Genomic DNA, 27,429 nt, shown 5'->3' with positions numbered 1-27,429 from the left:
ACAGTAAAGACAATGAAGCAATATAGAGTAATGGTAAAACATTCAGTAGGTTGCTTTTTTACAAATGAGCTAGATAAAAAAAGATTAATATTTTAATAAACACACGCAGCTCATTATATATTGCACTGATATTGAAATAGAATTAGGACCAAAGATATCAAGAGAATCTGGAGGATCTTATTTTGCAGGATGAGATTTAAGTCCTTTTTTAGCTAATCCCAGGCAAGTAGAATTAAAGCTACCCAGTTGAGTTTCTACTCCAGGCTTATATTTGTGTTGGCCATTAGAAAATAACTTTGTTAATACACTTGGATATCAGATCCTTCAGCTGGCTGAACACATTTCCTGAAATTCAACTAGTTTGGCCTACAGGAGAAGCTCAACAGCAGCAGACGTTACATAAAAGTGTTAACCATTTATTGTATCAGCATTGTCTTCACTTGGTAGTTATATCTTCTGTCAGTGTGGCAAATTTACATGGAACTTCTGTTTGTTCTTTATAGGGAGAACATCTGGGGCATGAATGATGAAAGAACCGGATATTAACAAATAAATGTCTTTCATAAACTTGATAGTATATTTTGTTAACTTTTGTAATTCCTAACAGAAGATGTTGGCCTTTTCCTTGTCCCACAGCTATCCTATTCCCCACTCTTGTACTCCTTTTGGCACCCATGGACATTGGGCACCCCCAGGGAGAAGCAGACCAGGGGGCACCAGGAGGGTGGGAGGACAGGATGCAGGCTTTTGGTGCTTCCTGGGGCAACAGAGATGTAGATCTGGAGCTGAACTGCCTGGCCCCTAGTGGGTATGGTGCTCTTCAACCTGACCACCTATCTGGGTACTGGGTAATGTGTGGGGAAGAGTGAGAGTCAGCAGGAGGGGAGTGTGTGTGGAGCTGGGTGCAGTGGGGAGAGCACAGTTCTGGTTGCAGAGGCAGCATGAGAGTTCAGGCCTCGGTATGGGGAAGTGGTGGGGGAGAGCTCAGGGCTGGATGCAGGTGCAGTAGAGGGAGAGCTCTGGGCCCCCTCCTCAGGAAAATTCTGGTTGCACCAGATTGGAGGGTGGTTGTTGCCATCCTCAACCCTCGTATCAGTCTTTAGGGACTGTTACAAGCCAAAATAATCTAAGACTGCCCTAAACTGTGCAGTGGATAGAACAGGCCCTAGGATCCAGAAGTTGCAAATGGCTCCTGCCTCAGCTTACTGAGTGCAGCTAAGGATTCAGCCACAATCTTTGAAAAAAAGAATTCCTGTATATCTAGAGAAGCAGACTGTGGATTTTTTAAACAAATCAAGTTTTTAAAGCATGTCCTTGCCTGCTTAAAAACTGCTAAATAAGACCAAGCTCACTAGGCCTATGGTATGGCAAACAATTTAAAGAATGTGGTACATGAACTTGTATAAGTCTTATTATTTGAGTGGTGGGGATTGTGAAATACATTTAAATTTAAATCTGTTGTTTTCTGGAGGCAGCTGCTTATTTGATCAAGAAAGAGTAGCAAAAGAAAGGGAAGGAGCATGTTTCTCAAATGTAGTCTGCTCTAGGAGATGCACTGTTCTATGGAGATTTTACTCTAGTTCTTCATTATTTCATTTCATTTTAATCTAAAATAAGTCATTTATGCTGCAAGTATATGGTTACTCTTTAAAAAGCAATTTTACCTACCCCTTTTAAAAAATCATTGGTTTTTATTTGAGTTACTTTAAAATTTCTGGACCTATTAACTATTCTGTACATAAAATAACCTAGAACAGTTATTTTCCCTACAGAACATTACAGTAAAGCAGTTCAGAGTAAGAGATTTGAGTGTGCTGTAAATTACAAAATTCAACATTCTATATAATATAGTTGGGCTGCAGAACAGCTTCTGCATATTTCTTAGTAAACATTTTTGCAACTCACTGGTTTCAAATTCTCTTCCACAGAATCTACCAGTCACACGTATCCTAGACAACCTTATGGAGATGAAGTCAAATCCAGTGAGTAGAATTATATTCATTTTAGGCAGAGAGAGATGGAAAACCAGATCTTTTCAATTCTGATACACATAATATTGCTGCCACATCGTGTTGTTAATGTAGCAGCAAATAATTCTGGTCTCCCTGTATTTTGATTTAAATTATAACAATTTTCACAGTTATTGTTTTGTTTAGATAGGAGTCCGGAGTCAAAAATAATTTGATCAGATTACTAGTTTGTGATGTATGTAAAGCTTATGTTACAATGCGTCTTCACAAGGGAGCCAAATTAAGGTTTCACAGGTAACTTTAATGCTGTCATTTGCTAACTTTTGAGTGCTTGATTTTTGCAACCTTAATGTTCTTTAACATAGTTTTTTGCATGTAATAGTATAACAAACTTTTTCCATTCATAGATCTAACTGTAACCATATCTTCAAATTTGGCAACTCCAGATTTCTATGTTGCGTTGGTAGCACAGGTGTCTGGATGCTGGGGCTAAAGCGTCCCCAAATACACACACTGTTACAGGGAAAAGGAAGATGCAGGGGCCAGCTGGGCGGGGGGAGGGGAGAGATAACATTTTAACAAGGTGTACGAGGAAAGCCAAAGAGCCAGATGGTTCACCACCTAACTCCCTTCATCCTTGAAAGAGAGAGTATATTCCTGTGGTTCTATTTCATTCCTTTCCTCTGATGGGGATTGGAATTCTTGATCTTTCCAAGTCTAAGAACAGTTTGCAGGTTAGGACTGCCTCTTTCCTGTTGGAATCCAGTCCAGGCCACCACAGCTTCCTGTCACCAGCAACCCCTTTCTTGATTGGCAGTGGGGATAATTGGAGAGTTTAGGGAAAAGAAGGCATGATGATGCAATAGACTGGAGGGGAAGGTCAATAGAAGGAAGGAGGGGAAAAGTAGAAGTAAAGATGGAGTGGTTAGAGAGAAGCAGAGAAAGATGCTGAGAGACACTGAAGTAAAGAAACCAAGGCTGAAAATCAAACAAAAATGAAAGGAAGAAAAGGAAGAAGAAAAACATCGAACACATTCTTTACTGGAAAAAAAATTGAACAAACCCTTATAGGACAATGTTCAAAGGGCAATGCAAGATTTGCTTCTTTGCCTTGCTCTAACTAGAATAGCAACAAAGAATCGGATGAAAGAAGAAGTGGGTATTCACCCACGAAAGCTCATGCTGCAAAACGTCTGTTAGTCTATAAGGTGCCACAGGATTCTTTGTTGCTTTTACAGATCCAGACTAACATGGCTACCCCTCTGATATCTAACTAGAATGACTCTCACTGGAGGAAGTATTTGCTTAAAAAAATCCCATTATCTGGAATCTGCCATTATTATATGTAAATAACTTGTGATAGTGTTGTGTGATTCAACTTCTAGGTTTTGTCACCGAGTTTGACAGAGCCCCATATTACTCACAAATGCTAATTGAACTTCTGTACCACACCATTCTACTGTATTCTATATATACCACATGTTTTTACAGGCAACTACTTAAGGAAATGTCAGTGTTTTCAAAAATTATTTGTATTTCTTCTACTTTTTCTCTGCCTATAATCCAGGTGGGATTTTGTACAGGAACAGAAATATACAGATATACAAATGTAATACACCTCTACTTCGATATAACGCCACTCGATATAACACAAATTTGGATATAACGCAGTAAAGCAGTGCTCCAGGGGGGCGGGGCTGTGCACTCCTGTGGATCAAAGCAAGTTCAATATAACGTGGTTTCACCTATAACGCGGTAAGATTTTTTTGGCTCCCGAGGACAGCATTATATCAAGGTAGTGGTGTATCTCACAAAACTGTTGTTCAAGCTGATGAGGAGATGAGGGGGATTTCCTTGCCTGTGATAGACTTCATCTCCTCTGGATGTTACTAAATCATCCTATCTAAGGATCATCTGAGCAAATTTTTGTAAATTGAATGCACCAGATTCCCCAAACAACCATGTGTTTTAAAAAAATACAATGAAGAATATTGCTACGCCCTTTGCAGGAACTTTATCCCCCTCTACTAGTTAGTTGATGCTTTTGGCATGCTCAGAACTGGGCCACTTGCACCCACCATTTAGGGTGACCAAATGTTCCAATTTTATAGGGACAGTCCTGATTTGGGGGGCTTTTTCTTATATAGGCACCTGTTACCTCCCACCCTGTCCCGATTTTTTACACTTGCTATCTGGCCACCCTACCACCATTCCATCTCCACCTCTTGCACAGAGGGGTGAGCTGGGCAAACCCAGGAAAACAACATCATTTTGCTTTTCTGCAGACCTTCCCCACACCTAAATATCAGTTATGTGGAGATGTGCAGGGAAATAACTAAAACAAGTGCCAAGAAATAATTGAACATACAAACAAGCCTGTAGTAAATGTAATTGACTGCTAAATCACAAACAATAAAAACAAATTCTCTGGCTAACAGAGTCAATGAATGAAGCCAAGAAAGGAGGTTCTTTCTCAGGAAAAGTATAGGTGACCTTGTAGTAACTTCTAAAGGCAAGATGCTGCATATAATAGTTCTATAATCTACCAGTAGGTGTCACTCAGAGCATTAAAGTGGAGAACCTAAATTAAGAGAGAAGGCTCACAGACAAGTGAGTGAAAATTGAAAGTTTTGAATAAATATTCAGCTTCCTCAGTCTACAAGTTTAAGAACTGGTCTGGAAAAGGTCACATTTCATATACTTTATTTTTGCTGGCTTGGTATTCTCACATTGTACTTCCATGGAGAATAGCCAAGATCACTTAGATAATTTCAGGGTATAGTTGACTGTCTCACTAGGTCATATTAAAACATGGGCTTGCAATAGGAGCAGCAATTGTAGAAAACTAAAACTGGATCTGTAAGGAAAAATGAATGACGCATGGAATTACACTAGTGTGGCCTTTGTTCATGTTCTAATGTATAGGGTCCTTCCATCCCCAAAACAGGCAAAAATAGCCACTTGTCCTGCTGGCAAAAGATAAGATACAGAAAAGAAAGCTAAAAAGCTGATTTTTTTTCTACAGAACTTGAGGAAATCTCCATTTAATGGATTGGACTCTTACCTGCTAAGTCCCGTAGTAGATATGTGAAACGCACATAGGTATAAATGTCTGTCGTGCATAGAAACTAGATAAAATACTATCGACTTAGAAATGATATATTAATCATTGCAAATTATATACCTACATTCAAATCACATGCTAAATATAAAATGCTACACTAAAGTAATGTGAAATGTAAAAGCTTTTCTACTACCAGTGGCCACAAATGTTACTTTATCAATTGTAATTTAAAATTATTCTGGAATACATTTCATAGTGCCGTGTTTTTTTTTGCCATGTGGACTTTCAGAACTCTGCCGAGCAAAATAGATATAAAGTTCTCTTAAATCTGCCACAATATGTTATTGTGTGTTTCTCAAATACTCTCATCCCTGCTGCTTGTCCTCTCCCAAAGGGACAGCTACCAGGAAGGAGAAATGAGCCCCATACCTATGGTTTCTGATCCTTTCAACAGAAACAGGAACTGAAGAACAGTTCTTAGGGGCAGTAACACTACCCTCTAATGTTTTTAACTTATGCCTGGGTAGGTTGACTATAATGGAATTTTTTTCTTAGAATATTTTAACACATTAGTTCAGTAACTTCATTTGTTGATGACCTTAGAGTGATCTGTTCTATTGTCTTGGGTCTTAACATTTGTTTGATCAAAATAGGGTTTAAAATACATTTCCTTTCTTTTCAGAAGTGTCATATATTTCCTAGATCAGTGGTTTTCAAACTTTTTTCTGGCAACCCAGTTGAAGGAAATTGATGCCCATGACCCAACGGAGCTGGGGCAGAGGGGTTTGGTGTGTGGGAGGGGCTTAGGGCTAGCGAAGAGAGCTGGGGTGCGGGGGTGAGGGCTGCCAGATGAGGCCAAGAATGAGGAGTTGAGTGTGGGAGGGGGCTCTGCACTGGGGCAGAGGCTTGGGGTGTGGGAGGGTGTCAGGGCTCTGGGCTGGGGGTGCAGGCTCTGGAGTGGGGCCAGGGTTGAGGAGCTTGGGGTGCAGGAAGGGGTTCTGGGTTTAGGGGGGACTCAGGGCTGGGGCAGAGGATTGGGTATGGGGTTGGGGTGCAGGCTTACCTCAGGCGACTCCTGGTTGGCGGTACAGCAGGGGTGCTAAGGCAGGCTTCCTGCCTGTCCTGGCACCGCAGACCACGCTGTGCCCCGGAAACTGCCAGTAGCAGGTCCGACTCCTAGGCAGAGGCATGCCAGCGGCTCCGTGCAGCTCTTGCCCGCAGGCAGCACCACCACCCCACAGCTCCCATTGGCCGGGCCAGTGCTCGGGGAGGGGGCAGCGCGTGGAGTCCCATGCCTCCCCCCGCCCCCCACCTAGGAGCTGGATGTGCTGCTGGCCGCTTCCAGGGCACAGCATGGTGTCAGAACAGGTAGGGACTAGCCTGCCTTAGCCAGGCAGCACCATCGGCGGGACTTTTAATGGCCCAGTCAGTGATACTGACCAGAGGCGCTGCGACCCAGTTCCTTACGTTCCGTGACCCAGTACTGGGTCGTGACCCGCAGTTTGAAAGCCACTGTCCTAGATATTGGTCTAAATAAAGAGTCACAACTTCAGGATTTTGTTTTTTAAGAGAATTCTTGATAATTAACCCATAAATCTTAGTGCGGAGTAGTTTAGGGATAACTTGCTTAAATGTTTGCAAGTTAAATCAGTGTTATAAAGTTTGTTAAAATATTCATCTTAAGAAAAGATAATATGGTTATAACATGTTATACTGTCAAAGAAAAGAAAGTTTTCAGCCATTAACCCTGCCCTCTCTATTCTAGTAATACAAAGGGTATTATAAACCCTTTAGGAAATGACTTGAGATTTGACAAGTGGTACTGCATGTAAGTTGTCCTCTTGTGTCTCATAAGTAATCCATGGATGTATAACTTTAGGACAAAGTAATCAGAAAATGTATTTTTCCCTCAAGAGACAATACAGGTTGAACCTCTCTAGTCCGGCACCCTCGGGAACTGACCGGTGCCGAACCAGAGAATTTGCTGAACCACGGGAGGTCAGTAGTCTAGCAAGCGAGTCTCTCTTTATTTTTTATCTTGCCGAGGCAAATAAACAAAACTGCGCTTGCAATGCCGCCTAGCCAAGGCTTACCGTCTCTCTTCATAACAAAGTGTTAGTGTTGTGCCAATACAGTAAAATTGTATAACAAGGAAATAAGTATATAAAGCATAAAAAACATAAAATAATATGAAAAAGAAATAGATGATGATACAGGTAAATCTATAATTTACTTACCTAAAATGATGCCTGAATTCTGCTTCCAAAGTGATGTGACAAGAAATGCTAACTCAAATTACATTTGAGTTATATCCGGGGTCTCTGCTGTAGGTATATCCGGGGTAGATGAAGTGGAGGCAGCAGGATTTTTTACTGTAAAGTGCTGCTCACCACTCCTCTTCACTACCTTTAACCAATCTTCCAGCTTGGCTTGTCTCATGTATTTTGGTTTTTCTTTAATGAGTTTTTCTCGTATCATGTAGAGAGGCATGATTTAATGCTCAGAAATGAAATGTCTTTGCTCCAGACCGTCTATTACATTTGTTGCCAACGAATGCATTTATCTATAGAATTTTTTTCTGTGACATACTCATCATCTTCATCACCATCACTGGCGTCTTCGTTATTTTCGTTTTTTCCCTGCTGTACCATTTGCACGATTTCTTCATCCATTATATGACTAGCGATTGGTGCATCTTTGTCGACTTCCATCCAGTCTAGTAAATTTTCCTCTCCCAAATGCTTGGCCAGCTCAAGCACTACAGGGTGAGACATACCGCTGGCATACTCCATTAACTCGCTAACAATTTTTTGGTTTTCAGACACTTGAAATCCAGCGAACTTGGACTCGTCATTGACGTCAGGAATGTCCTGAATCAGTGCGGTACAGTTTGGGGATAAATACAGTCCCACCACATTATCTTTGACAAGCAGCTCTGCTTTATGTTCTTATTATGTTCTTTAGGGTGGACAGAGCAATTGTCGAAAATCAGCACAGTTTGGCACTTTGGATCCAGACCTACGGAGGGCTCTTGCCTCCGGTACAAAATATTTCTCAAACCACCTGAGACCTAGATTAGTCGTTATCCATCCCTTTTTGTTGTCACGATAGATCACTGGGAATATTTTCACCCCTTTGAATGCATTGAGTTCACACTTTTCCCAATAACCATGAGTTTGCATTTGTACGTGCCTGCTGCATTGCTACAACCAAGGACAGTTACCCTGTCCTCCTACTCCTTCGTACTAGATGGTGGCCCCTCTGCATCAGTAACTAACATTTTTTTAGGCATACGACACCAATAGAGAGCAGTTTCATTGGCATTGTATACCTGCTCTGGGGATAATTTCTAATTTGCAGCTAAGGCCTGGTCTACACTGGGGGGAGATCGATCTAAGTTACGCAACTTCAGCTACGTGAATAACGTAGCTGAACTCGACATACTTGCATCTACTTACCACACTGTCTTCACTTCAGTAAGTCGACAGCTGATGCTCTCCTGTCGTCTCCTCCTGCGCCTCTCGCCCTGGTGGAGTACCAGAGTTGACAGGAGAGCGCTCGGCGGTCAACTTACCGTGTCTAGACTAAACGTGATTAAATCAACCCCCGCTGGATCGATCACTGCCCGTCAATCCAGCAGGTAATGTAGACAAACCTAACTGCAAATTTGTCAATTTACTTAGTGTAAGCTTCCATATCTGTACTTCTTTTTCACTGCACATACGATGTAGACTAATGCCATGCCTGTTTTTAAATTTCTGTAGCCATCCTTGTGAATAGTCACACTCATGTTGCAGGTTAAGTTCTTTGTGGAATATTTTTGCTTGTGCCATCATCATCTTGCCTGAAATGCTAACATCTTCATTCCTACGAAGCTTGAAACAATGTATAAGCACACTATCTAAATCGCTGCTTTTCTCCTCCTTCAATGTCTTACGAACATGCATGCTTTTTTTTACTGTCACTTTTGGCAAAAAAAAATTAAGGATTTGATTCTTTTGCTTCTTCACATCATACACTGTAGATGACCATACACTGTAAAACTCACATTGGTACGTGCCTCGTGTGCCCTTTTCCAGTTTCTGCAGCAATTCCACCTTTTGCCGTATGGATATTGACATATGCTTATGCTTAGCAGAATTACCAACATTTCCACTGCTCGCTGGTCTCTTAGAAGACATATTGAGGGGTAAATTAGAGCTAAATAACAGCACAGAATGCTGAGAGCCAGGACTGGCGGGACTTTGCCAGACCATGGGAAACTTGGCCTCACCCATGATAAGCGGATATCTGGCTAACTGAAATCATGCCAGACCACAGATGTTGCCAGACCAGAGAGTGCTGGACTAGAGAGGTTCAACCTGTATTTATTTGCATTTCTGATTACCCACATAGTTAAAATAAAGGCTTTTTAAAGTAGTGATATACCTGAATGGCATGTATTCAAGAGTAGGACTTTCAAGAAATATTATCCCTTGCAATGAATTTAATATCTTTTCGGTTTATTATGCATCTTCTATGAGAGATACATATCTTTCTTATGTATATTAAAATAACTATTTTTTAAAACAGCTTATTTTTATCAAATGAGTAATGTTAGCTTTTACAATCGCTTGTCTAGAAAAATCTTTTAAATCTGGAATGGAAGAATATGTGTGCTGTTAAACTAAAACTTTTATATCTTGAAAATCGGGGTGTTGTAATCTTAATTTTAAATCTTAATTTGTATTTTGAATTGCTCAAAGTTGAATTCAAGTCTACTTTTAGTAGGCAACTGCACTCATTCAGTATTATCAGCAGGTAAGTATGCCCAGTGGTCTGTGATGGGATGTTAGATGGGTTGGGATCTGAGTTACTACAGAGAATTCTTTCCTGGATGCTGGCTGGTGAGTCTTGCCCACATGCTCAGGGTTTAACTGATCTCCATATTTGGGGTTGGGAAGGAATTTTCCTCCAGGGCATATTGGCAGAGGCCCTGGAGGTTTTTCGCCTTCCTCTGCAGCATGGGGCACGGGTCACTTTCTGGAGGATTCTCTGCAGCTTGAGGTCTTCAAACCGCAATTTGGGGACTTCGATAACTCAGACATAGGCTACGGGTTTGTTATAGAAGTGGATGGGTGGGATTCTGTGGCCTGCATTGTGCAGGAGGTCACACTAGATGATCATAATGGTCCCTTCTGACCTTAAAGTCTATGAGTCTATGAGTATTTATGACTTGTGGGACCTCTCCTCTAGAGTTATATTGTAATGGGGTCGGGGAGGCAGGAGGAGGAGTGTTTAATTAGCTTTTCTGGCACTTTTTAACAGCAAGTTTTAAAAGCTGTGTTTTTGAATCTCTGTAGAGAAGCCTGTTCAGACTTTAAATCTAAATCAAGTTTTCTTGTCTTGCAGAAATCTTATAGTGAATCGTTCATATCTTATCCCTTTGATTAGACAGCTAAAGTCTGAATCATGCATCCCATGTTCAAGGAGGATGAACATTAATTCCTTCTTATCCATTTCCTTCCTTTACTTAGTCAGCTACCAAAGGAGCTAAAAAAAGTAATGTACTCACTGTACCAACAATGTTTAATAGTTCTCAGGTCCCCATATATAAATAGATATCTTGGATTGCTGGAAGATTTGTAGGGAATAGACAAAGTACAAAGGACCACTTATTAATCACAGATGTGAGGAGGGGCAGGTCTTTTCCTCTGGCCTTTCTTTCCTTTCCAAAGTAGAATCTTAATACAATTGTAATGATTCTACCTTCCTTTTAGAGAGAGAGGTGTCTAAACCAAAGTCATATAATGACTGAATGCAAATACATATAAGGAAACGAGCACAAAATTGACTTTACTGGAAGTTTGCAAACAAAGTATCAGTTCTTCTTTGAATAGTGTCCCTGTGGGTGCTCCACTGTGGGTGCAGTAACATCCCCTGCACCTGAGATCAGAGATCATCGGTAGCCATGCCTGTTGGGCCACACATGCGCTCCTCCCCATCTCACACTGTGAGCGGCATCTGTATAGCATTGTGTGGTTCAACCGCCTCAATTTCTTCTCAACCATCTTTGATCTGGGACGGAATCTTGAGCAGAGCCCTTCAGACATCCATATCCGTTAGTAATAGTAGTGTTTCCATTATAATTTCATAGATATTAGCTGTTTCCTTTTTCTTCCCACTTAAAAAATTAATTCCATTGCTCTTTCCTCCCCATTATGCTTTAGCTTAGCGCAGGTTTCCTTTGCTACGCCCTTCCCTATTGGGAAGCTCTCCCTTCCTGGGAGATCCCCTGGTTTCAAGAGGTGCCTCTCGTGTCATGAGGCCATACCCGTAAGCAACGGTCATTCACAATGCATATGCTGTCTTGGTGAGGGACATGTCTCTCAGAAGTGTACCCACTGCCTCAAGTTGAAGGTCCGGTCCAGAAAGGACCATGAACTGAGGGTAAAACTCTTACGAGTGGAGAGCTCTCTGCATCCAGTCTCAGACCCTGGCTCCAGTACCTCTCCAACACAGCAGTCACCATTGGCACAGTCATCAACCAGCCCTCATTCACCACGCACCAAGAGACCTTGTTGGACCCCGCCAAGGTGATGTGGCAGACCCCAGCCTCAATACTACCAACTTGCAAGCAAGCGGATAAGAAATACCTTGTCTTCACTAAAGAAATTGAATTTCTGTTCTCCCACCCTACTCCTAAGTTCTCTCATGGTCAATGCACTATAAGAGAAGAGGCAACACCACCACTCTAGGACAACCCCGTGTGACAGGGACTAGAAGAGGCTAGACCTCTTCAGTCATAAAGCATACTCTTCATCTACAGTCCAGTTCTACATTGCTAACTGTGAGGCACTCCTACCCACATTTAATCATACGAACTAGTCAAAATTTCAAGAATTCTGTCAACTCTTCCCAGACGACAAAAAAGAGCAGTTCCAGGCACTGGCCCATATAGCACTGCAAGGCTCTTTGGACTCTGTGGACATGGCTCCTTGCTCCATTGCAACATCGGTGGTGATGTGACAAGCATCATGGCTTCACCTATTTGTATTCCCCAGAGAGGTGCAGGCCACTGTCAAAGATCTTCTCTTTGAAGGGCCTAAACTCTTCGCCGAGCACATGGATGAGTCCCTCCATTCTTTAAAGGACTCTAGAGCAATACTCCGTTCACTCAGCATATATACACCAACACCTAAGAGAAGATAAGGTAGAAACCAAGCTATCCCAAGGTTTCAACCTATACATTTCACCCGTCAGCAACAGTATGACACACAATGTAGGCAACAGAGGCTCCTCCCAAACTCAGGCAGAACTCAAGGGGCTATATCTCACACATTGACCTCCAAACAACAATATTGAAGCTTTGGTCGAGGCCCTAAGATGCCTCCCTCTGGTCCAGTTGCTGCAACCATCTTCAATAGACCATTAGTTTGGCAGCTGCTTGGCCACCTACCTCTTACGGCAACAAGGCACCTCGGACAAGTGGGTCTTGGAAATCATCAACAGAGGGTACTTCATTCCGTTCCCCTTTCTTCCACCCAGCCACTCCACCTCCCCGTCCCTCTTCAGGGACCCTTTTCACAAACACTTTCTACAAGAAGAAATAAACCACCTTCTGCAGCTGGGAGCCATAGAACTGGTCCCATTCTAGCACAGAGGGAAAGATTTTTATTCCCACTATTTTCTGATCCAAAAGAAATTAGATGAGTAGATACTTATCCTAGATTTGAGGAATCTCAAAAAGTTCATCAAACTACAATGCTTCAAGATGGTCACACTATCAACAATTATCCCAGCACTGGAACAGGGGGACTAGTTCCCGGCCTTTGACCTGCAAGACATGTACTTCCATATCACCATACACCCTTCCCATAGGTGATTGCTCAGCTTCATCCTGGGGTCCGACCATTACTAAAACAAGATACCCTTTGGCTTTCTACAGCTTCATCGGTATTTTCCAAAGTCCTCGCAGTGGTGGCAGTGCACCTACACAAACAACGGGTTGTAATATTCCTATATCTAGATGACTGCCTCCTCAAAGCTCCCTCCAGAGTCTACGCTGTCAAAGCCATAAGAAAAATGATGGACCTTTTCTCCAACCTCGGCCTCCAGATAAACATACAAAAGTTGGTACTGACACCAGTACAGCTCTGGAATTTATTGGGAACCAGCTGGAGGCTGCCAAAGCAAGAGCCTTCCTCCTAAGTCACAGATTTTTGGTAATAGTCAGTATCATCTCCACTGTGAGCTACCAGCCCACAGATATCTGCCAGGACTTCTCTACAACTGCTCAGTCATATGGCAGCGGCCACGTTTGTTGTGAAACATACCAGATTACACATGTGCCATCTTCAGGGATGACTACAAACAGTGTATGTACCCCACAGACACAGCCTAAACAAACCTGCTATTGATACCAGTCAAGATCAAGGACTCATTGGACTAGTGTACACAACCCCAAAATGTTGGGGATGCCCTTCCTTCACCCAACACTGTCCTTGATACAAACAACCGACACGGGTAGGAAACACATCTACAGACCTCCATGGTACAGGGCAGGTGGTCCCCCTCAGAATCAGTGTTGCATATCAGTCTCCTAGAATTACATGCAATACACAATGCATGCCGACACTTTCTACCATTAATCAGACAAAGGGCCATAAATAAGAGTAATGACGGACAACATCGCCTGCATGTTTTATATCAAAAGACATGGGGGAGCGAGGTCCCTGTGATCAGAAGCACTAAAATTTTGGAACTGGTGTATCTAATACATCATCAGCATCTCGGTCTCGTACGTACTTGGACACCAGAACGTCATGGCAGACTCACTGAGCAGGAGATTCTCACAAGATCATGACTGGGAGTTAGACACGAGCCCTGCAGGACATATTCAACTGCTGGGGATTCCCGAGCATAGATCTCTTCAGCACACCCAAAGTTGCCAAATGTCCACAGTTGTGCTTGCTTATTACATGGGTTGCACCCCTACTCTGTGGCTTTCCACCATTTCCCCTATTGTTCAAAGGGCTTCACAAGATGGAACAAGCCACAGTCATTCTCGTGGTCCCAACATGGCCACCACAGATTTGATATCCTTACCTCATGCACATGGCAGTCTGTGCACCAATCACCCTACAATTGACTCCACACCTCCTCTCGCAGGACACAGGCCAAATCCTCTATCCCAATCTAGAACTCCTACATCTGAAGGCATGACTCCTCTATGGTTCCAGGATTCGGCAATGACCTGTTCAGAAGAGGTGAAAGAGATTCTTTTAAATAGCAAATGTGATATAACTTACCTCTATAAATGGAAAAGATTCTGAACTTGGTGCGACACCAAACATATCCCTGCAATGAGTGCTCCTTTGTCTCTCATTCTAGACTACACTCTAGAACTTAAAAGATCAGGACTTTCCACAAGCTCCGTTCAGACACCTGGCCGCCATCACTGCATTCCACCCCAGGATACGTTATTCCATATTTATCCACACACTAACAGAAAGATTCCTTAAGGGCCTTCAAAACCTGTATCCTCAAATACGAGACCTCACCCTACCTTGGGATCCCAAGCTAATTTTGCACTGTCTCACTGGCCCCCTGTTTGAGCATGGCAATGTGCTCCTACATATACCTATCCATGAAAACAGCATTTCTCATCGCCATCGCATCTGCCCGACGAGTAGGAGAAATGGGTGCTCTCCTGGCATACCTGCCATACACAATCTTTCACAAAATCAAGGTCATGTTATGACCAAACCCGAAATTCTTACCTAAGATGCCGTCCTCTTTCCTTCAAAACCAACCTGTCCACCTTCCCTCCTTCTTCCCAAAGCAACCAACACGTTACACATCTTGGATATCAGACGACCATTAGCCTTTTACCTTGACAGAACTAAATCTTTCAGGTATTCACCACGCTTATTCCTCTATTTCTGAAAGATCAAAGTGAGCAGCCATAGCCAAACAACACCCTTCCAAATGGATCTCAGAGTGCATCCCCCTTTGCTACCAATGACACAAATTGCAACAAAGAGTCCTGTGGCACCTTATAGACTAACAGAGGTATTGGAGCATAAGCTTTAGTGGGTGAATGCGTCTGACGAAGTGAGTATTCACCCATGAAAGCTTATGCTCCAATACTTCTGTTAGTCTATAAGGTGCCACAGGACTCTCTTGTCGCTTTTTACAGATCCAGACTAACACGGCTACCCCTCTGATAAATTACACAAATTGTAACCCCCCACCTGGAACTCGAACGCATTCCACTCACTCGCTCTTCACTTCAATTGCCTTTCTAAACAACATGTCAATTACTGATATTTGCAAAGCGGCCACCCAGGCATCCACAGACACTTTTAGCCGACACTATGCCATTACCCATGATGAGGCATCGTGCTCTAGTAGGACACACTGTCCTATCGTCCTTGGAAGCCCCAGCCTTCCCTCTAGGGGCACTGCCGAACAGTCACCTACAGGTACACTACTCGAAGAAGAAGAGAAGGTTACTCACCCTGTGCAGTAACTAAGGCTCTTCGAGATGCTCCATTACCTGCCCTCCTCCCCTCTGCTTTGGAGTTCAAACACAGACTCTGCGGTGGAAAAGGAACTGAAGTCAGTTGGACCTCAGAGCACGAGAAGGGGAGGAGCACATGTGCGGCCCAATGGGCACGGCTACCAAAGATCTCCAATCCTAGGTACAGGAGGCACTACTGCACCTATAGTTACTGTAACCTCAGTTACTGTACAGGGTGAGTAACCTCTTTTTCTCAGGCTAAGATCTGATTTCCGCAGCATTCAAGTAAATATTTAAACTGTTTTAGCCAGCCAGTTTTCTAGTCCTCTGATTTGCTTTTTATGTTTGACTTTTCATCAGCTATTTTCTCTTTGAACGCTACACTGAACATACAACAATGATATTCTCATTGGTAATGTTTATAGTATTGATTTTTAAGTATGCTTTTTGACCTAGCATTAATCTGTAATTAGTTCCAATTAGCAAGAAATCTGAAATTCTTTGTCAAGATTAAAGTGTCTTTCATTCTTCTCAGTTTTAGACTTAGTCTAGGAATGTCTGTTAATTTCTATGTTGTTACTTTGAAGTTGGTATACCGCCTGCATATATGAGCCTGCCAAAATCATGAATCCTGCCAGACCCCGCAAGTGCTGCTGAAATTCCCAGTCGAATATATTAAACCTCTATACAGAGACTGTGTGACACTAGCTCTAAATTGAGTTTTGAGACCCCTAATTTTTAGGGTAAAATACCTTTTTTTAAGCTCAAGTAATTATTCTGTGATCCTTAAAGAAAATAATCAATTTTTTAAAATCTTATGTGCATATGTATATAAAATATTGTGTTATCATTGGGGGTAAAGATCTGTTATACTAAAGTAAATCAACAAGATACACAGACCCCAATCCTGCAATGTATACCACCACATGAGTAGACTGCTATATCAGCATGTAGTCTCAGTGAAGTTTAATGGGGTCCTGCCTGGGCACAGTTATCCATCCACACATTACACCTTGCAATATAAGGATGAAAGTTAGTGTGGAAATTGTTGAAAGCCAATTAATTGTCAGAAACAGTTAAGTAGAATTTTGGAGGGTTTTTTTCCTTTTTTCTCTGTGGTATTTAACAAAAGTCTTGCTCACTGCCAATGAAAATATTGGATATGTCTTGGAAATGCTTTGAATGAAGAAAAAATCCTTTCCTATAATAACTTCAGCCAGTCAAAACTTTTCAAGCCCTTGTATAATTCCTCTCATTTGTACCCAAACTTTTTGTTTTAATAGTAGCCATAAATCATGACATGAAATTATACAAGTATAAGTTTCATAATGGAAACTTGATGATTTGATCTGTGCTTTGTTGTGGTATTCAGTCCCACAAGGATTTTTGGTTGTTATAAATAGATAGTAGGTCTTATTGTGGCCTGGAAAATTTTTAACTTCTGGAACAAACTACATTATGTGCCTCTAAAGCTAGTGACACCTTTATTTTTCTTTTCACATATTACTTTTGCTGTGGGGACATATTATGCAACCAGTGTATTTTGGATAGTTTGGTTGCAATGAATTTCAAATGAGCCAAAAACAAAGACTGAGCTCAATAGCACCCTTCATAGCATCTTTATTGCTGTGGGAGAATGAGTATTTATACAGTGATTTTTTCAATGAAATACAAACATTGAAAATGTACATGGGTCTCATAATTATTACTTTATATAATGTAGTTTCTAAATGTAACAGTACATTGATTTGAAAATGGCTTAATGAAAAATTTTACCCGAAAAAATCACACAGTTACGGTGTTTAAGATAAAAATGTGCTGATTTGAACAATCCTTCTTTTTAATAGGAGACAGATGACTACAGGTATTTTGACCCCAAGATGTTGCGAGGCAGTGACAGGTGAGTTTACCATGATTTTTTTTTCTTTTTACCTTCTATATATTGGAACAGCTAATGTAAAAATTTTGGACTTAATTTGGATCATATCATAACTGCATTATTCCCATTAATTTATAGAAAGTATTCTCTTACAAGAGTACTTTCTGCAGAATCTTTTGCAGCTACTTTCTGTATTTTTGTGCACTTACATAATTCTTTAAATCACAAGTATACTGTTTTTAGAAGGAAGGCATGTATTTTAAAAATATTTTGGGGTGTTTTGCTCACCATAAGTTTTACTGTTTGGCACCCCTTTTTTTGTCTTTTAAATTCAACTTTTCCCTACTTATTGATTGCTTGAAATGATAGTCACAACCTCTAAATCAGGCAGCTGATGTTAGAGGAATTTGCAGCCAAAAGCAATTCCCTGGAGTCTGGACTCACCAGAGAGATTTCTGCAGGGTGTATTTGATTTAAATCATGATTTAAATCAATAGTCAGGAAGACTTGATTTAATCATGGATTTCTACATAAAAGTGCATTCTTGTTGGTTCTTATAACTTAATAAATATTCTTCACAACTCAGAGATAAATGTAGATTTCATTTTTAGAAGGTACACACTATAGATTTTTTAAAGTGATTTACTTTGAAAACTTTTCAGATTCGTTTTCCAGCTATATCAGAAAATGAATGATTGTTTGGTTATTTCATTTACCAAAGGTAATTGAAGCAGGTATTTATGAAGTCATTGGACAGTGAACTATCTCCAATTCAACAGGTTAATCATTAATATTTGGAAGATTTTCTTGCCATGCTGTATTAGCAGGAGAATATCACCAGACAGACATTTAAATTGTTTTATTTAACTAAAAGGATGACGTTGTGTGTTCTGGATTTTTTTCTTCAACAGCAAACATATAATATTTTAACAAAACAAGCATATGAATTTTTTTAATTTAGTTAAACATTCAAATTTTTTAAAATCAGGTTTATTTTTGTTAAAATCAGGTTTGTTTAGTTTTTAAAATAGTCTCATGAAATATTTTTTGCATAAAAACAAAAATTAAATCAACTATGTCAGCCAGGTCAACATGAGAAACTTAAAATGTTGGTTTCTGCAGCTAACTGAGTCGTCTCCACCTTCATTTTCCTGTTTGTTCATAATCTGGAAAAGAAAAACAAGCTTTCCTGCTTTTTCAGGTCTCAAACGATTTCTCAATTTGGAATGAATTAGTCCAAAGGAAGAAAATATTCTTTCTACACTGGCAGAAGAAGCTACTGCTGTTAAAAGTGAGATTATCACTTCCACAGTCTCTGAATCCAAGTGCTTAAGTGACTTCCACCAGTTCACTGGTGTAACTTTCTTTAAAACATCATCAGCAAACATATTTCTTGAACGGTTCACCCTTAGCTCTGAAGTTTATTATAGTTGGCGTTATGGAGGGATGATTGCTGGATGTCTATGTCATAGCCAGCTCCTCTTCTTCAGCAGTTAAGGTTTGACCCTGGTACCAAGTACTGAAAATATTTGCAAGAAAATGAGCTGGAGATAGTGCTTGTCCCATTAGTTTTTTTTTAAATGCTTGTAATTTAACTCTGTCATTGCATAATTCTGTTTTTAAGATCTCACTCAGTTCCTTGCAAATTTCAACAGCATCAGCAATAAAACAGCTATTTACCTGCATTTTGTTCAAGGCTACAGAAATGGGTTTCTCAGGGTACTCAGCATGTGTTCAACATTTCTCTTAAGCCCAATTTTGAGAACTTTGGCTGTGACAGTGCCATCTATTTTTCCCCGATTTTGTTCACAAACTTTCATTAGATTAGGCCAGTTCTTGATATAGTGCCTGAAACAGTCCACTACTGAGTTCCATCGCGTGTCTTGTGGGAGAGTTAGCTTGGTTCCTCCCATTTTTTTTTCAGAGCAGCTGCTGCAAAGTGATTGTTACAGAAGTATTTTGCAATTTCAACAACATTAGCCTTTATTTCTGGAACAATGAAGTCTTTGGCTAGGTGGTGCATCAAATGAGCACTGCAACAATATGTTATTAGCTTGGGACTCCCTTCTAAATAATTTCTTCTCATCTTGGATACATTTGCAGCATTGTCTGTGACCAAGCTGTGTACTAGACATTTTAAATTTTTTTTCACAGTTTGTTATAGCTTTTACTGCTGCTATTGTAAGTATTCTGTTGTGTGTGCATTTCCTGATGTATCAATTGTTTCTGGAAGGAAGACATTCCCTTCTTCTGTTATCGCACAAGCACATACAACAGGATCATTGTGGACATTGCTCCACCCATCAAGACTCAGGTTAACAATTTTACCCTCTAGACCTTTTGCACACTGCTCAATTTCTCTTTCATACACTTTATCCAGCAATTTGCCTGCAACATCTGCTCTGTTGGGTGGACTGTATCCTGGTCTTAATGACTGAACCATGTTAATGAAGCGTGGGTTCTCAATCATACAGAAAGAAGAATTTGTTGCATAAACAAACCAGGCAATTTTTTCATCAATTACCTCTTTTTGTAATCTGCTGGTTCTTATCAAAAACTTATCTATGGTTGTTTCTGGATGATGGAGATTTTTTTTTTCTTTTTGCTACAGGTGATATAATGTGGCTATGTGACAGACATGATGTAACTGACACTATCATTGGCAGATAATTCTGAAACTATAGAAAATGATGGTGATCTTGAAGGTGGATAGTCTTCAGAATCCTGTATGTTGAGGATGGATTCTCCTAAACAAAATAAGTCAATGCAGTTATTTAAGTATTATTACCATACTTCTCATTTAGTATTACTCACGGCATTCACTGACACTCAGTACTACTTTAAAGGTGAAATTGTAAAAGGAAGATCTGCCTATTTCTGCTATTTATTTTTTTATCACAACTGCATCTAAAATGATAGTACCATAGAGTAACAGCTATTTTTTTCCTCAAACATGAGAAACAGCTATATTTTTCCTCAAACATGAGAAATCAAGAATAGTCCAGAAGGAAGACAGGCAGTCATTAAGAAAGAAGAATGAAATAAAAAAGTTTACCAACCTGAAGATCCTGCATGTTCAGACATGTTCTTTTCATCATCTTCAACGCAGCTTCCTCCTGAGAAGGAACACTTCTCGTCATGTTGTTTCATTCAGGCAAGCAGGCCTTGCATTTCTTTGTTGCACTGTTTGCGTTTTACATGCATGCCTGTCTTACCCACAGGTAGAGGAACTTCATTAAAATATTCCCAAACTGGGTCTATTTTATGGCCTGCTGCCATTATAGGTTTTTCATTCTAGTGAGAGAATGGTATGGTAGATCTCAAATCAATGAAGGCTGCACTCAGAAAGACCTCAGGACTTCTGGAATATGCTGCTCAAACAGTTTTACTTTTGTTTCTACTGCCTATCCCTTCCTTCTCACATTTATCTCCAGACTTTATCTCCAGACTTCATCTCCTTGTCCACATCTATTCCGCCCCCAACAATTCATTGAACTTTTCAATTTATTGAACTTTTTGAAACTTTACACTTTTAGAGAGAGGTAAGGGATTGACTCAGTGTATACAAATTTGCAGAGGGACGGACAATAGGGTTGAGGTCTGTTATTTCTCACCTCTATATATTTATTTATTTATTTTAAAACATTTTTGCTGTTAACAAGCATGTTATCTCTGGAGACACAAATCCACAGTTTGAGAACTGCAAAACTAAGCATCTCTTATGGTATCCTCTAGACCAAGCACTGAGTCCCATTGGGTAAATAGAAAGATTAACCTAAATAATGTATACAGAATCCTCCAGAACCTCATAAAATTGGGTCCCTAATCCATGAGCTGTTGTAACTCATTTACAAAATTTTTCATAAACACTACAGTAATATATTGTTTTATACTATAGAATTAGAATTTATAATGCCTATTCTGTGAGGGGTATCTGTGAGCTATAATGTGTCTTAATTAAAACTATTTTAGATAGGTTTTTCCTCAAAAAGCATTTTATCAAGAAAAATCCAATTTAAATGAAAAAAATCTTTTTTTTTTTTTTTTAATAAATCATTGATTTTTATCCACCTTGGATTTCTGTAATACTGCATTTGGAACACTCATTCCACTGACTGAGAATGCTGCTAATATCTTACAAATAGTTTGCACAGATAAAGGAATGGGTCCTAATGTTTAGCAGCAGAATTTCTCATGATACTTTTTTACTCTGAAGTGTTAGAACCATTTACAAAAATACTGTTTGATCTCAGAATTTTTCATAATCTAACTTCTTAAAGTCATAGATCATTAACAATTAACTTAAACTTCCCTACCTATTATTAAAGACGTAAATATTTTCATCCGTTTTTAACCTGAAATTTTGATGTAATTGTACAGTACTTGTATAAACTGCGTTGGTAGTAACATAGATTTCTTGTTTGTTTAGTGTGAAATGGAGAATTATCTAGACAGTTTGTGAAAAGAAAAAGGAAGAAATAGTAGTGCTTATAGCAAAAATGTCATAAACTGTTTCATGAACGGCTACTTTTATGAATGATATCTGTAGCTGATAATCTCAGCAATAGCACTCTCTAGAAATAGAGAAGATCTTTGGTTTTAATGTACTTAAAAAAATCCAACTCAGTTCTGGGAGAACAGCAAGATCATTTGATTTGTGGGCTTTCTCATTGGGGAAGGCAGGGCAACACTGTCCTTGGCCATTTGCATGCAATAAGAATTTCAGCTGTCCCCTTTCCAGTATTTTTCACTCCTGACAAGCACATTTACAATAATGAAAAATGATTTTCAGAGTATAAGTATCTGTTTTATACATTGCACATGCACTTTCAAAAGTAGCTTTATGGATTAAAAACGAGTGCTGAAAGCTGTCAAAGTTAAAATTGGCAGTGCTGTATATTTTCCTTCTTTAAATATAGCAGCATCTTTCAGCCCGTTTTATTTTGCTATTGTGAAACATCTGGTTTGAGTGCAGTTTTGTCTGTGAAACTATTAAAAAAATAGTTTAACTTACTAAAATCAAGCCAAACTTGATTTTTTTTTTTGCTCTTACAAAAATATTCATTGATTTTAGTACCTAATTTGCACCCACAGGTATCACAGTTTGTGTGTTCATATTACAATTTGTTTGTGAACTTATGTGCTTTCATGCATCATCATACTCATGCATCATCATACTGGAACATGCAGTGCAGATGCAAGGTTGTGTCCACATAATTCAGAAAAATTAGTTCTTGGAGACCACTTCTTGTCTTTCTTCCTTCCATAAGGCATGTAGGACAATCTTAAGCATGTTATGTGTCTGACTAGAGAGGGCTACAAATTTTACTCTTAAGCGAATAAAGGTTCCAATTCATTTTAAACCAAGTCTGATGAAGGAGACAGCAGAATAAATATAGCTGCATAGGCTTTTGTTTGTAGCCATCCTTATCTTCTGAACAGTACCACACAGATCAAACAATATTCTTTCAACAGCTGAAAATGATCCAAGAAACTAGTCCAGCTAGTTGCCAAAAACTCAACTTTAAATAAAAAAAACAGGAGTACTTGTGGCACCTTAAAGACTAACAAATTTATTTAAGCATGAGCTTTCATGAGCTACAGCTCACTTCTTCGGATGCATAGAATGGTGAGCTGTAGCTCACGAAAGCTCATGCTTAAATAAATTTGTTAGTCTTTAAGGTGCCACAAGTACTCCTGTTTTTTTTGCGGATACAGACTAACACGGCTGCTACTCTGAAACCTGTCAACTTTAAATGTTGATGTTCAGTATTATGATTACTGAAAGGCCATTATTAATTTGTCTTTGAGGTATTCCTTAGCACAAAACTAATTTCATTCCAACATACCCTTTTGCTGTGTGGACTATTGGAGTTTCTACTTATTACTTTTAAAAGTATACAGGAATTATGTTAACCTAATCCAGCCACAGCACAGCTAAATTTTTCTTCCCACATTACACCTCTGTCAGTATTTGTGTGAGACTTGTCCAAAAGGATGAAGTTGAATATATATGAATTTATAGATCATATTTAAATAAGGGAGAACTATATTAGCAGTAATGTAAATGAAAAGGCTACTGCATTCATGCCAGAATGTCAGTCCACCTGTAGTAAAGGATTGATTCCAGTGTATAGGAGAATGAGCTTCTTCTGAGGAATGGCAATATTGATCGAACTGTTATCTACCAATTTTGAGGGATTTTGGAAGAATTCCTGAAAAAAGACAGTGAGAAATCAATTCATTCTTTTCTTCTTTTATCCTAATTTGTTCTTGCTTTGTCTTATATTTCTTTCCTCAAACTTCTCTTGGAATCATAACTTGTAAACTGTGGATTCTGAAAACTACATTATCTGCATGTTTGTGACTTCATTGTTTTTGGTTAGGGCTCTTGTTTCTTTCTGTGGTGTTCGCGTATTTCCAGACCAAAAGACAGAGGGTTACTGTACAGTTGTAATAAAGGACATTTATACAAAACATTATTAGAAATCTATAGTTATTGAATGTATGGTCAACATTCCATAAACTGTGCCCCTGTATCACAACCTAACTATGGGCCAGCAAGGGGGATGTTTGATTAAACCCTGGGGACATAACAGTGAGGAAAGGTAGGGTAGACTCTGCTACTCCAGAACCATCTCTTTCCTCCCTCCACCTTCCCTTGCAGTGTACAGGGAAGGGGGTTCAGAGAAGGAAGAGATTTCTTCACTTTCCCAGCTGCCTATTGGGTAGGCAATTGGGGGAGTTGATTGATTATCTTGTGTGCTTTCCCCACCTTTCCCTGTCCCTGAAGCCCTCTGGACATGCAACAGCCCCACTTTCCCTGTCCTGTAATGGAAATATAGTTTCCAACATGCTGAGAGTCTGACCACATCACCAGATTTAGGAATCAGGAGTGAATTTTTTTCCCCCAGGGCAAGAGTCACAAGATGCCTAGCAGTTGTTTTTGCCTTCCTTGCAGCACTCTGGAGGCCTGGTTTCAGGTTAACAAAGAGTAAGGACAGGAATTTAAAAGTTGTAAGTTTATAAGTGGAGTTTATAAGTTTGTGAAGCTGGTGTCCAGTGTGGATAAGAGGCTTAAAGAGACAACTCCCAGAAATCAACTTGAGCAAGAGACTCAGGGAATAACTTGTAGGACCTATTAGCCTGCAGGAAGAAGGGAAGACCATAAATTTTTGCAGAATGAGGTACCCTTCATGTTTACCCCCCTCCCCTTTTCTGAAGAGAGGGTAAGAAGTTTGAGGTGAGCTGAATCCTAGGAATTAGGCGGAAGGGGACCAGCCATGAATATTGGTTATTTGGCATGGAGGCCATTTAATATACGCACTGGGACTGAAGTAAAGCCTAAGGGGTTCTCTCTCTGTCTGACACACACACACTCACACACCATAAAGTTGCAACCTTCTATTTTAAAATCCATCCCTTTATCTGTTATATTCTCCTTTGTGCACTGATCAGTCTGCTTACATTCACCCAGCCTCTGCCCGAGTATATTTTCAATATATAAATCTTCATAATCCACTACCCAAAAAGTGTGATCTACTAACTCAACCACACTCTATTCCTCAGTTCTCCTGCCCATTTCAGAGATACCAACATCTAGACTTTATTTCCAGAGGCTCAGTGATCCAGGTTTCCAGCAGCCCACAGTGATCCAGACGTTACATTGTATCTTATTCTCAATATTCAGAAATACCTTCCATTATTCTGGTGTGAGACAACCTAATTTGTCCCATAAATCTTCCTTTGATGGACTGGAAAACCCGTTAACCCTTCTAATGTGAATAAGAAACCCAATTTGTCTGAGAGAAAGGGTCACAGATTTGACTGATTTCCATGAACACTAGTGATTTATCTCACAGAATTCATTAGTTCCACCAGCTGCATCACCGCTTACAAAATCTATGGAGCTCTCACCTGTTCACACGTTAGTGAAAAACAAGGCGAAAATTCACGTCTTCCAAAACTGAAGAAATAAAAAAAATTATATATTTGAGCTAAATGAATGAATGAATGAAATTTCTATATCAAATCTTTTTTGAGAAATATGACCTTTAAAGTGTCTTTTTATAACTCTCCGTAAAAAAACAAAATACCCTAACTGTTCCATTTATAATGCAGTTCATTTTTATTACAGCTCAGTTCCAAGAAACAAAAATCCATTCCAAGAGGTAAGTCATGTAGAAATCATACTTTTTCCAAATCAGGGTCTAGGTATTATAGTATCAGTATTTTTTTAAATTTCCAGTCATTTCATGGTTGTGAATTCAGAAAATGGGAGATTCTGTTTGCAAAATCACTAGTCTAATTATATTCATTATTAATTATACTTAGCAGTTATGCTGGAGAGCTCCTTTCACCTTCAAAGGGTTGTACAAGCATTAACTACTCCTTACAATATCCCTGCAAGGTAATTATTAGTGATTTAATGTTAGAGCCATAATTAGAATGCAGCAATTTTAAACTCCCAGTCCTATACTTAGTCCTTTTAGAACACAATGTCTCTCTAAATTTAGTCATCCATAAGTCTTTACACATAGCTGGATACTGCAAAACAGTATTTGTAAGCAATAGTTCCAATAACAACTCAAATTGTATTTAATCATTTGCTGCCTTTTTAATTCATTTTCCACAAACATTTGTGGAAAGTGATGGGTTTTTTATTTTCACAGTGATGTTGGCTAAAAACAAAAATCTCATGAGTATTTATTTTAACACATTCATGCTAAGGTTTGAGGTGAAAATGCTTGCACAACCATCTTGAAATGTCTTTGGTTTCCCTTCTCTTTTGGTTTGTATTCACTTGGAGACCAAAAACAATACCATGTTACTTGAGTAACCATACATCATAAATAGCAAATAGTCAGTGAATATGTTGCAAATAACTTATAGGCTGAAATATGTTCACATAAAGTATTCAAATAATTTTGAACATTAAACAAATTAGTAAAAATCCAGCAGTTTGTGGATAGTTCATGAATAGGGGGGAAAAAGCTAATAGTTCATCCCCTTTACAGTTTTCTTGAACATACCCCAGAAAATGTTGCTATTCTTAGGTGGTCGTTAGATTATTAAACCTTCTAATATTAAATGAGAATCTAAAAGAAACTAAAAAATGGTTAAAATAATCTTAATAGTAACAGCAGTGTTAGAAAATAGAGCATCTTTATGAAATTAATTCTCAACCTTCCACCAGTGCCAAAACAATGATTAAAAATACTTCCACTAATGGTTATGTCAGTAAAAATTAGTAACTCATAGACTCAGAGTATTCCATTTTCTTCTATCAAGAAATATTTGAAACATCAAAAGCTTCTGAAAAGCTAAATTAGATAAGGAAAATTTTACAGCCCTGTTTTGTTTGAAGCCTGTGGTTTTCTGTCCCCTAAATGATTGTAATTGCAGTATTGGTAATTCAAGTATTATCCTTAGAAATAGATCCTTTAAGTAGAATTAGGTTTGTAAGATTAACAGGCGGCCCAAATTATTTGTTGCTTCATTATTTGGTTGCTTTTGAAAACTCCATGTTAAAAAAAAAAAAAAGTTGCTGTTTAATAAAACTGGTTTTCATCTCATTTTTTAATTAAACTCCATATACTATAGGAATTTGATTGCATATTCTAATTATCTCCTCTTCTATGTGTTTGTATTTTAGGCAATTGTTTTTGTAGTTGGAGGAGGCAACTACATTGAATATCAAAATCTTGTTGACTACATTAAGGTTAAGTACATTTTGCCAATTATATCCTATAATTAACTGATTATAACTAATTGTAGCCTATGTAACTTATCTTTACAATCTCGTAGGAGCTTGTTATATTAAGTTCAGCTGAAATGCTTATGTTTCTATACAACCTGGAAATAATTATGTAGAAAAAAAAATCAATAGCAAATTTGGGTTTTGGTCTTGAAATGGTGAATGCATATTAGCTCTGCCTGCAGTTTTGTTACCACAAAACTTACAGTATAGCTGAGAGTTAGACTACTATACGACATTCCAAATTGTTTCACC

At 39.3% G+C, this 27,429-nt stretch overlaps 1 protein-coding gene across 3 annotated transcripts in view; it reads left to right on the top strand.

Annotated features, from left to right (window-relative positions):
* The window catches only part of SCFD1 (sec1 family domain containing 1), a 133,756-nt gene that overhangs the window by 96,994 nt on the left and 9,333 nt on the right, over window positions 1–27,429 (top strand). For all 3 annotated transcript variants that reach the window (XM_039536361.1, XM_039536363.1, XM_039536362.1), the window contains exons 20-23: window positions 1,929–1,982; window positions 17,386–17,438; window positions 25,555–25,588; window positions 27,073–27,138. In XM_039536361.1, the coding sequence (XP_039392295.1) occupies window positions 1,929–1,982; window positions 17,386–17,438; window positions 25,555–25,588; window positions 27,073–27,138 (207 nt within the window). The remainder of the gene's footprint in view (window positions 1–1,928; window positions 1,983–17,385; window positions 17,439–25,554; window positions 25,589–27,072; window positions 27,139–27,429) is intronic.

Source organism: Mauremys reevesii, linkage group 4 (genome assembly GCF_016161935.1).
Source record: "Mauremys reevesii isolate NIE-2019 linkage group 4, ASM1616193v1, whole genome shotgun sequence".
Taxonomy (NCBI): Eukaryota; Metazoa; Chordata; order Testudines; family Geoemydidae; genus Mauremys; species Mauremys reevesii.
This window is presented reverse-complemented; position numbering and strand designations above follow the sequence as displayed.